The 12,354-nt window shown below is 42.6% G+C and overlaps 1 protein-coding gene across 5 annotated transcripts in view; it reads left to right on the forward strand.

Moving 5' to 3' along the window:
* Positions 1-12,354, forward strand: part of ST6GAL2 (ST6 beta-galactoside alpha-2,6-sialyltransferase 2) — a 170,175-nt gene that overhangs the window by 112,461 nt on the left and 45,360 nt on the right. The window contains exons 1-2 of one of the 5 annotated variants that reach the window (XM_064407964.1): positions 8,540-8,670; positions 9,435-9,501. The exons of 2 other annotated variants lie outside the window; for them this stretch is intronic. In XM_064407964.1, coding sequence (XP_064264034.1) covers positions 9,469-9,501 — 33 coding nt within the window. In that variant the 5' untranslated portion in view covers positions 8,540-8,670; positions 9,435-9,468. Of the gene's footprint in view, positions 1-8,445; positions 8,671-8,773; positions 8,827-9,434; positions 9,502-12,354 lie in introns of those variants that run through there. 2 more of the 5 variants (XM_064407965.1, XM_064407970.1) reach the window with 2 other exon arrangements.

Genomic DNA, 12,354 nt, shown 5'->3' on the forward strand with positions numbered 1-12,354 from the left:
TTAGCACAAAATTTAATTTGAGTTAATCAGACTGAGGTGGGTAGAGCGCGAAATTAACTTGACTTCCATTTTGCATCATACGGTAAACCAACTTGGTGAAATCACTGTAGAAATCTGAGCTGTGAATGATGGATGAGCTGAAAAAAAACCCAGAGAATAAACAGAGTTGTGCAATCATCACTGCACTAAAAGGAACACAATATTCAATTCACTTGTTTGGAGAAATGCTTTACTTCCCTGGCAAATCAAAGGGTATATGCCCTCAGCTGCACCCATGTTTTGCCTCTGAAGCTAAGAACAGAGTTTGGACCTAAAATAATTTTCTTCAGCATCCCCTCTGTTCTGAGACCTATATGTGCTCTGTCAGTCAATCTTGTCAGAATTTTTCAAACCATTATTTTTGCCAGGAAATGACAATTTAATGAAAATAGAAACACATCAGTTTCAATGAAATTTCCATTTGCAGATCAAGACTCTTGTTCAAAGTCCAGAAGGAAAGAGAAGCATTTACTGGGGGCAAGCCAGAAGCCACAAGCTGTCCAAGTGGAAGGGATATGGGTTTCAAGTGTCTGCTCCTTGTGAGGAAGAGTAAGAATATACACCTGAAATCTTCCACAGCTCAGAAAAGTACAGTGATGACTGGCTCTTCTGGAAGCATATGTTCCCTTGAACCTATTCAAAAAGCTTCTGTTTCACTTTGATTAAGAACAAAATCTTGACATTTTCCTTTAATTTTTTTCTCTTTTTTCAAAACAAAATTCCATTTTCCAGTAAAGGGTAACATTAATTTTCCTTTTCCAACTCTCTGCCACCTTTTCTGTGTGGCTAAAATAAATGTTTGGAAGATGGAAGAGGGCCTATACACTGGAACCGTAAGTGCCTCTATCTGAGCCTTATAAACAACTGGAAAAATAAAACAATGCTTCTCAAGCATTGATCTCCAACTTTTTCAGTAAGATAGTAGTAAATTGACCCTCCTCTTGTTATAAACTGTCTTGGTTCTGGAACAGAGATATTTCTGTCTTGGAGCAAACTGCAAATTTCAGAAGGGAATCAGCCCAGCAAGAAAGCTGCAGAAAATTTTAGAACATAAAAGGGGTAGGTTTGGGGGAGAGGATTGCGAGAGAAAGGCTTCCACTTCCTTCAACAAGAGCACAGAAAACAAAAATATCAAAGTTCAATTCTGTGCAGAAAGACCTGGGTGAGACAGGGACTGAAGCAATGTCAGATGGGCAAAGGATTCAAGAAAAGGGACATGATCTTACAGCCATGGTGACAGATGCCCCATGCCACCTAGCTTGTGACAACAGGACAATGTCCCTCCTGTTTATACCCACTGCTATCTGCAAGAAGAGAAGGTTGCATACACTAAATGGCCATTATATTTTTTTCAGGAAAAGACTAAATTTTGTCACCAAACGGAAAACGGAGCTTACTGTTTACTATCGTTAAACTGTGAAATATGCTGGAAAATTAAAACTTTAATTAAAGTAATTTTTTCCTTGTAGAAAAGTGACACCATTTCAAAACACAGCTTTGCTCATATGCCTCTATTTGCTTTCTCATTTTTCATACAATAGCTTCTACTTAACCAATTTCAGCAACATATTTAACATCGTTGCAAAAGCAACTGCAACACAAGTTAAGAGCCAGCAAAGTCAAGAGCCCGGTAAAGTAGGATAAAATTCTATCTTATATTCAGTGTATCCAAAAAAGTGGGGAACACAAGATCAATTAGCCTGAGAGTTGTTTTCCCATATTGATGTCAGAACTCCTTCCTTTGTTATTTAAACAAACTAGATAATGTTTTCACGGTAAAGTTCTGAACTGAAAATACCAAAGCAAGGTAGGAACAGGTTTTGCCAATTCTTCTTATTAACAGTGAAGGCTAAAAGTTGCTGACTCACTTTGTGACACTAACTGGCTAAACCTCCCCATACTTTAATTGTGGTTTTAACTGTCTTTAAAAATGTACCTACATATTTAATGTATGATACATAGCCTGTATGTATGCAAACCACCACTAAACCACAGCACTCTTCATATTTCTTTACTTGTCTTAAAGCATTAGGAAAGTATGCACGATGAGAGCAGCTTTGCTACACTGATCTATCTGCACTCCCTCACAGCAGAGATGATGCCAGGGGTTTGTTTAGGCTGTGTACAGCAGAAACCAAGGCAGCATTTCCCAGGCCAGATGAAAAGTTACATGAAACAGAGTAATAACAAACTAGCAATAACCAGCTCTGGAGCGAAGAACAACCAGCAACCAAGTTACTCCTGGGAAAGTGCCTTTGCATTTTAAATCAAGAAGAAAATGATGACCCATTTTCAAAGCATAAAGTCATTCCTGTAAGAAAACGAACTTTCTTCAGCAGTTCCTACCCAGGCTAAACCAGTGTATGGGACTTCTGCAAAGCCGCAGTCCCACCTGAGTCTGTGAATCCCATCTGCAGGAACATTGCACGTGGCCCTAGAACTGCAAATGCTGTTGGCCAGACAACACTAGGAGGGACACTTGCAGGGGGAGCAGGCACTAAGGATGAATTCATGAGTGCCTTCTGATCAAGTGGCACAGGGTATCCTTTTTTACTTTTTGGTTATGTCTGTTAAACCCTTAATTTAAGGAGATGAAGGCAGGTTGTGGTGATCAGGACAGATGGAAGAATCTTCTAGATCCCTTCAGGTACAAATGCCCTAAATCAGACCTCCAGAGTGGGCAGCAGGAGGTCAGAGAAGGGAAGAGATGGCAGAACAGGAGAGGCCTTCTCCTCCATGCATGTGCACACTCTGCTGTGCTGCCCTGCACTGCCTGGACCGCAGGGATGACTCCTGGCCTTGCGTGCTGCCCTGCCTCGCTCTGCACAGGCTGGGCTGCCTCTGAGCCAGCGCCTGCTGCCCTGGGCAGGCTGGGCAGAGCAGTCTCTCTGCCTGCAAAAGTTTCAGGATGTGAATATGTATCTGTTTCCCTACTGATAACACTGTCCAGGCAAATATGTATTTCTTCTTTGGAAGGAAGTTTTACACCATATATTAAGAAAACTCTGATTCCAAACACAATTTTTTTTTCTCCATTCTCCCATCTTGATGGTTCAGCAGATAAGGCACATTATTTTTTCTTCAAAAACCTTCTACACAAACCCATGTTTATTTCAGTTAACCTTTTCACCCAAAGAGCCAGCTCACTGCAGCGCATCAGTAATGCCTCCATATATCACAACCACTCACAGTGCAGGTAGAGATTAATTCAATGTAATTTTGTGTAAAAAATTTGCTCCAAAACTACTCTGCCTCCAGATATTTATTTACCTATACAGAATATCCAGGGTTTGAATTCCAGCACTGACTGATTTTTAATAAAAATTCCCCAAACACTACAAATTATTTTAGCATCTTCACCTTCCACTAGAAGTTGACAAGGAGTCAAGGCACATAGTACACAATGAGTGCTGCCAGTAGTAATAAATAACAGTGGGGAAAATGGACAGAAAGTTCCTGTGCTTCAGCAGAAAATTGGATGAGAACATTGTTCAAGCTCATCAAAGCAGTCAGGTTTTAGGAACATTTTACTGCCCACGTCTTTAGGATACTGATAGTCTTTTACTTGTGTTGGATTTGTGATCTTGTTGATCATGATAAACTGAGATTTATGACATTTGTGATTTTAGCTGTGTGACTAGGCCTATAATGCTTGTTCAGTGCCATGAAAACACTGGCTGGAGGATGATTGCTGAGGTCAGTGGGACAGAGCACCAGAGGCAACAGCAGGGAGCTCCTGGCCCTGCTGACTTTGGGGTCCCAACCCTGTTACTTACTTGTTTTACAAATGCAGCTGAAGTCCACCCTTTTTCATAGCTTGGGGATGACTTCTGCAATAATGTGACAACTAGAACAAAAAACAAAACAAAACAAAAAACAAAAAAACCAACCAAACAAAAAAAAACCCCAGCTGAAGGTAGCTCTGATACCTTTGTCTTTTCCTTCCAGCTCTTTACTGTTTCTTATGAAACTGACTTGACGAGATGTCAGAAAGGTGACTTGCACGTATAACGGAGTAAATGGACAGGTGACTCTAGTGTTGTTAAAAGTTCATGGAAGTCCATGTTTCCTTCCTAAGGCAAATATGAGGGAGAGGAAAACAAAGAATAGGCTCTGACTCTGCTTATTGGCTTCCACACTGAAGGATAAGAATTACTTATTAATACAGGTCAGGTCAGCAGTGAGTTAGCACTTTCCTTCAAGACCAGAAAGAAACCGTGTCCATTACACCTTTGAGTCCCAGGGCTGCTTCAGAGACAGTGTAGCTCACACTTCGTGGCTGGACTCTGGATTCGTAATCCATTCTGTTTCCTACTGTACCTTGCCCAGACACAAGGAACATTAGCCAGCAACTGGGCTGGCTCTTCAGACACACATGCAACAGGATACAGATAGAATTATTCCTGACATTATCTATGCCATGCTGGCAAATACTATTTCTTCCCTTCTTTTTTCTCCTGCCAGCTCCGTGCAAGCAAAAAGAGTCTGTGGAAAAACTTTGTGCACACACAGAGCAAGGATGTAACTTTGGGCAGCCATCCATCAGCAAGGATGTAACAAGCCTTGTGAGCACAGGCAAATGTGCACACACCTCTGAAACTAAACCACCTCGCCACTGAGTCAGGGAGAATTTTGTCACGATGTTTCTGAAGGGCAGAGAAACAGATTGCTTGGGAGAGGAGGCAATTCTGCCAATCAACTGCCATGAGATGATATGAGAAAAAGAAACCAGGCCACTCTCTCTCCTAAGGGAGAGCTGTTAATTGAGGTCTGTAGGTTCCAATCCTAAATCCACATAGGCAACTGAACAACTGCAATGCTGAAATGCATCTGATGTGTGCAGAAGCCAACAGCAGTATCCTCAGCTTATTAAAAATCTGCTTGATGACTAAAAACAAAATGCAGGTCTGCACTAACAAAAATCATGGCGTGTGATAACTGCAAGTCCCTCCTGGTGCAGCAGGTTACAAATGCCAGGCCAAAAGAGCCTTACCCAGAGGCAGCACAGCTGGAGATTCACCACCTCATTGCTAAACGGACCAGTCTGAAGCATGTTTCTTCCTTCCCACCCCAAGGAGGCAAAGCACACATCCCAAAGATGTTTGAGGGTTTGCAGAAAGGCAGTGGGAACCCACCTAACAAGTCCCCTTTGGAAGTGATAACAGAAAAATACCTCAGGGAACCCTGAGAAGTGGGAGGTGCACAATCTGTGGACACCCAGAGCTTACTCCTTCATGTAACCTTAACAGCAGTTATTTGTTCAAAACCAAAGAAGTTCTAGAATAAAATTGCAATTACTTGGCTGAAAGTCAGTTTTGGTAGAGTGAAGATAAAAATTCTCTTTTCCATCAGTAGAGTCATATTAGCTAAGAATATATTCTGAAAAGGTTAAATAAGCTTGTGCCTGGGCTTTAAGGATCTTTGTGTACTCTACCTGCCAGTTTAAATGATGACTACAAAGATCTGTTATAAAACTTTTTCCAGGAGAGGCAAAAGCTTTCTCTGTGCCACTGTTTTTAATATACTGTGACTCTTGCTCATAGTAAATTAGGTTATTTATCCCTTTTATTTATATGCACTGCTCTAACACAGTAACAAACCAAAGTGATAGATACATCTATACCAGTCATCAAACTCAATAACAAAGCAACAGCAACTCTGTGTAACTTTACCCTATTGCTATCAATTTATATAAAAGACAAATTCTTCAAGCTGAAAACACATGAAAGTAAATTCTTTACTTTTCTGGACTTCCAGCTATTACTGTGTCCTCTGATCTAAAATCCTTCCCCAGGCAGCTCCCACATCATGGAGACCTGATGTTGATCTCACAGACCTTATCCCAATTCACCTTCTGGCTTCCAGAGAAGCTGTTCTTTATTACTCTGCTGAAATTGAAGGCAGAATCAGGCCAATGATCGGAAATACACAGGATGCAGAGTTCTTCCATTTTGGAGTTCAGAGTCTAAGCCAAAAGCAGAATGTCAAAGGCTGAAGCAAACCGTATTGGATTGCAGAATAACTCCTTCTGTCTTCTGCAGATAAATTTTACATTTAGATGCATAGGGGAGACTCCCACTGCAGTCAATAAATATTATGCTCATCCAGTGTTATTTATCACCAATCCAACTGCCCATTCTATAAGTGCTTTGCTGAAAAAAAGGGAAAGTCTTCAGGCAACAAGTATTCCTGATACTGTGTTTAAACTATCTCAGATCCCCACGTAGAATCTCTTAGCTTTACCAGCTTCCCTGACATACCTAATTTATACTATTCATTTACATTCTATTCCAAATTGAAGTTCTATATCACTGGCATATTAAAATGAGCATACTAAAGAATGGTGCATTTTAAAATAGTAACAGATGGATATGTCTGTAGAGTTGTACAGATTTAGATTCCTACTTTAATTATATCATTTTAAAAAATTGAGTAAGCAGTATCTACCTTTCACTTTGTTTCTTGAAACACGTGTTTATAGTTTATTCTATGAGCCAGCATGCAATATAATATCATTTTGTAGACAGATGCAGCAAGTTTGGGCAAAAAATGAAATTACTGGGGAAATATCCATCCCTTAACTGCTAACTACCTTAATAAATTTAGATTTTTTTTTAATTAATGCTATACAGGACTATTCCTCAAGTAGCACTGTTCCTCAAAAAACCACAAATATTTGTGGATATATCTACATCATGGTGTCCCTGAACAGACTTTTTGCTGGTTTTATGTATGTAAGACAACCTCTCCTATCACACTGATAAACAACGATTCTTATATTTTTGAAGAAATTAGCTCTATGTTTGAAATTTGTTTTCAAAATGTCCTAGACTGGAGGAAAATATGATCTTTTTATTCATTAATTGCTTTGCTATTCATTAAATTCCTCAAAATGGAATAAGTAAGTGCATGAATTTACCTAGAATTTAGAAACATTACTTGCTTTTGGCATTAAGTGTTATCATTTCAAACAATCATAGTTTTTAACCTGTTAACCTATTCTTGATTGTGCTTTGCCTTTCACAGCCTTGTGATGCTACCTCTTTATTTAGGAAATGGCACCTTTTTTCCTTTACTTCTAATGGCTTTTACTTCGACCCTTGTTTCGCAGCTTAGAAGGCGTGCCTTTTGCAGGCATGCCGCTCCGATCAGCTTACACCTTACAAATATGGGCACAAAGAAGCTTCAGTCTCAGATGCATTTACACAGATGCTTATCTTGGAGCACAGACTCGGCACAAAAAAAAAAAAAGGTTATCTGGCATTATCCTAATTATTTGTAAGTGACGACTTACTTAGGCTATTTGCAAAGTAAACTACTGTTAAATTTGAACCAAAAGTAAAACATGCTTTAAGGTATTTCTAGCCTTTCAGCAAGCTGAGAAAGCACACCAACGACTGCACGGAAAACATTTCCCTTTCCTGTGCCGCTGGACAGACGCTGGAAGCCCCAGCGGGGCGATCAGCTCGTGTGGGTCCGGCGGCGGGAGGCGCTTCTACCGCACTCCGGTAGCATCTCTCTGATCTCCCCTCTCCTTTGTGATCGCTGATCCAACAGCCCTGTTTCGCATTGTTTTTCTAGCCGCTTTATTAGCCAGTTAATGTGTTTCTTCTCAGGAGACCTTTAAGCTTAAAATATTTCTTTAATTAACGGAGCCTAATCTTAAAGAGCCAAAGCCGGCTGCGGCGCTTCCACACCGCGTGAGTGCGGGAATCCCACCGCCCGGCTCACGGGGGATGCTGAGGAAAGGACCATGCCTTCAACTCGCCGGACCGGCCACGGAGAGACCCCACGTCCCGGGAGAGCCGGAACGCTCCGGGGCTCTCCGCGCTCGGCGGGCGGGGGTCACAGACACAAGGCGAGAAAGCCGCCGGCCCCTCGCCCGCGCCCCTCCCACCCTTCCCTGCCGCTTTGAACTTCTCCAGCACAGACCCCGAAGGTGCAGCGCGGCCCCAGCACGCCACGCCACGCCAGGGGAAGGCGTCAGCGCCAGCGCCCCATCCCCGAGCATCCCCCCGGGAAGATGTCCCGCTGCCGCCGGCCCCACGGGCTCCCCCCACGCGGCGGAGATGCGAGGCTGTGCCCGGCCCTGCCCGTGCGGAGGAAGGCGCGGCCGTACCCCCACGGCCGGGGTCACCCCCTGCGCCGCAGCTCCCGCCCCTCCCGCCGCTGCCCTTCCCGAACAATGAGCCGGGACAGCGCGGCGCGGCCCCGGGGCACCCCTGGCGTGTCCGCCCGGCCCCTCCGCCCGCCGGCGAGCGAGCGCAGCCTCCCGCCCCGCCGCCGTAGCGCCCGGCTCCGCCCGCGAGGTACCGGGGGCGGGGGCACCCCCATCCCGGGAGGGGCGGGCGGCGGCGCGGGGGGCGCTCGGCCGTGTGCGGGGGGCGGCTCCCGGGGGCGGTGCCGAGCCGAGCCGTGCCGTGCCGTGCCGAGCCGAGCCGTGCCGCCGCGATCCGGCCGAGCCGCGGTGCCGCCCGCCCCCGGCCGCTGCCGTGCGCTTTGTGCGTGCGGCGGGCAGCAGCATGCGGGGGGAGAGGCTCCGCGTGGGACGCGGGCAGGCGGAGCGCCCGCGCCGCCCCGGCTGCTGCACCTCGGGGGGCAGGGCCCCCGGAGAGCCCTGAGCGCCCGGCGGTACGTAGGGGCGACCCCGGGCGGAGAGCGTTCCCTCTCCTATTATTCTTTTTTTTTTTCTTTTTTAAAATTTTTTTTGTTGTTGTTTGTGGGAGTGGGTGGTGATGGTGAGGGGAAGGATTTCTACCGTGCCGCGTTTGCTGGAAGGAAAACCCTGTAGGTGAAGCCATATGGGTTCTCAGTGGCATGGCTTGGTGGCTTCTTGGCTTAGCAGTTTTCGGGCGGGGAGTGTTCAGGGTGTGTTTTAGGAGGGCTCGACTGCTCAAGAGAGCTTGAATAGATGCGTTTAGAGAAGCAGCGCTTTCCAGGAATTTAAATGAGACCCTTTTTTGTGGTTGCTTTTCGAGGCTGTTCTGTTAGTTCTATATTTGCCTTTGCAGATTGCTCTTATCAATAGTTAGGCAGCTGTGGTAGCGTATAAAAATCGATGTTCTCAAAGGAAAAAAGAAAGTGTCGGCGAATTCACCTCTGCTAAGCGGTGTGGATCACTTCTGTGGTCTCTTTTATAATTTGTTGGGAATGTTATAGTCTCTAATGCTCTACTACCATTTCTAGTTTATTTTGTTATGGCAATGTGTTTCTTTTGGTACTAGAAAAAAATTGGTTGGGTTACTCATTCAAGTAATTTAGTAAGGTAACTTGGAGGAACGTTTAGTCATCCCATTTCAGATGTGGAGGGAAATGCTGAGAGAAAGGCAGGAGGCAGTGGCAAACCTCAAGGTTTAGGTTTTTGCACGTTTTTAAATTTGATTTTCCTTTTTCAGTCTTGCAAACTTTCTGAACTTTAACCCTTTTGCAATGAAACTTTCCAGGCGTGGCATCTGCATCCAGGTAATTTTAATACATATATATGTATGTATCTATCTTTATCTTGTTTAGAAAACTTAGGTGAAAATAGTTGAACTGGTTTGCATAGTGTGGGGCTGTTGAATATGGGAAAACAATTACCACATTTTTCCATTTAAAAATGGAACTCTTGCAGTTTTTTGGGTATTTTTGGGGTGGTTTTTTTTTGGGTTTTTTTTTGTTTTGTTTTTTTTTTGTGTGTGTGGTTTTTTTGGGTTTTTTTTAAGGGGGTTTTATTATTTATGTAAATCCGAAGTATGGTTTAGAGGTATTGTTCTTTCATGGTCAGTTTCTGATTAAAATACTCCTTGATGGAAATCCTACCATGGATACTTACTAATTTTGTGTGTGTCTTGCTAAGACCAACTGCAGCACAATTGGGAAATATGTGCTGTATTTGCTGAATGAGAAGCTGTGATAAAGGGTCTGGAGGTGAGGTCCCACCCGTGTACTCAAGCCCAAGGACTCAACACTGATTTCTGCAGCTGACAACTTTGTGGACCCCTCTGCTGTAGGGGGCAGGCTCCTCTTGCCATTTGCTGTGGAAGTGCTGGATTTGAGATCTTGTAAGTGAAGACTTCGAACTATTTGTAGGCAGAAGTCTTCTTTGATTGAGTTTAGGGTGTCTAAAACTCCTGGTGTGGTAGTCAGAGGACTCTTTTCTGGTCTACACTTCATCTGGGCAGAGGACAGGATTTCCCAGCATTGTCCACACTGCACATTCAGAGTTGGAGGATGTATACAAAATGTTAGAGGTTTCTTGCAAGGTTACCGAGTTCTACATCTATGTGTTTTCTACCGAGGACATGAAAAGAAAGGCCAAACAATAGGGAAAATGTTACAAAAACTTTTTAAAGGGAGCTTTAAGAGATGCTAGGGTGGCATCTGTAAATGTTATAATGAAAAGACATTGTGGATGAAGTTGTATGTTCATCTGATCTCTTATTCTTTGGAATCTGCAAAATGATTGTTATATGCCCTCTTAGGTTAAATGGAGACTTGCGCGTAAGTAAAATCAGGCAATTTTGTTTCCTGATTTAAAATCAAGAAAGCAAAATTAAAAAATAAATGTAATACTGCAGAATTTTTTTTGGTTGGGGGGGTTTATTGTAGATTAGTTAAATAAGCTAGAACAGCATCCTGGTGGTAGCATCCTAACAATTGCATTGTGAATTGATGCTGTGTGTGCTGCTTACTGCATAAGCTAGTGGGGCATGCTGACTTTTACATGAGTTGTTGGAATGCTACTGGCCCATCATAAGTAGTATGCAAATCTCTCTGCAGTAATTTTCAGACTGTGATTTGGAAAATTCTCTGTACTTGCTAGGGAATTGGCTTGCAGTCTGCAGAGAAGTACTTGGGCATATGGTATAGGCTCATTTTCCATGTATTTAGCTACTAATGGCATTAAAATAAGCCAAAATACATTAAATACCTCTCTAATATTAATTATCTTGTTAAGAATTTGCTGAAAATACAATTAAAATCACAGATGTGTACCAGGGTGGTGTGATCAGTGTGAAGGCAAATCCAGGGAATGGGGTCAGCGGGAAATCTGTTGATCTGCAAAGGTTTGCTAAGATGCTGTTGTTGCTACAAAAAAATTGGTTGCTCCTGTGGCATTGTAGCTTTGGAACAAAGACACAGGGGCTTGCTTCAAGGAATGGAAAATCTGACTTTACTGCTACTTTTGTAGTGAAGGGATCATTTTTGTTGAGTAAGGCTGTTGGCTTCCTCAGCCTAAAGGTTTACAAGCCTTAAATAGCTCTTCCTGACACTGAGCAGTATCCCTTTGATGTGTTTCAAGTGTGTTAGAAAGGCTGGCTGGCAACGTTGGTACTGATGAATGAAAGAGAAATTTACAACATCAGATTGTTTCTTTAAATTATTTCCCCTGTTGTTAGTTATTACCAAGCATTACACTGCCACACTTGAATATAATTAATGTAGTAAATGGCTTATTAGGCGCCATCTGAACTTTTGCCTTGTTTAATTATAGAAGCTTAGTGGAGTGGTCTGTGTACAATATTCACCCCAAATAATTGCTTTCAGACTTTTATCTGACTATGGTTATTTTTGGAGCAGCTGCATACATGGCTTTTCCCTGAACTTTGCACTTCTTAGGCTCTCTGCAGTCCTGACACTACATTTTCATTTGCATAACTAAAAGCAGTTGTGTTTTGATTTTTCTGGTAGTAATTCAGAGCAATTTTTCTGCATGCTATTCATATGTTAATGTGTTTTGAGCTTCCTTGAAGTAATCTAATGCATATTTAGGTATCAATCAATCCATGACACAAATGGGAAAGTTGTAATAATTTTTTTCTGGAAGTTTTTAAATGGTTACTGAAATTAAGAGTATTTCTTCCAGTGACATGGAAAATTATGTTAAAAGTGTCAAAGGAGTGGCGTGGAATGAAATCAGCACTACAAAGGATTTACAATAATAGGTTCAGATTCAGAAAGCCCTTCTTCATGTGCTTAATTACGTATATTAATTTCACAATAATGCCATCTTCCAGAACTCATGGGGACATATTTAGGATGCAAGATCATGTGAAAAGCTGAGTACAGCTACCATATTATACCTGTAAAACCCCCTGATATTTATTACTGGGTTTGTGAATGTTTGGTATTTTAGATCCAGTTTTTTCTAAGGTGCAGCCATAGAAAACTGATTTTCTTGATCTGTAACACTTCTAAAAAATAATCTTGTAAAGAAATTGAGATTTTTTTTTATCTTGGAAAAATGTTCTTCTTATCTTCGGAAAATTTTACATAGACTGGAATCAGTGCTTCAATAGCTGGCCTCAAGGGCAAAGTATGCCAAAATCATTC

Source organism: Passer domesticus, chromosome 2 (genome assembly GCF_036417665.1).
Source record: "Passer domesticus isolate bPasDom1 chromosome 2, bPasDom1.hap1, whole genome shotgun sequence".
NCBI lineage: Eukaryota > Metazoa > Chordata > Aves > Passeriformes > Passeridae > Passer > Passer domesticus.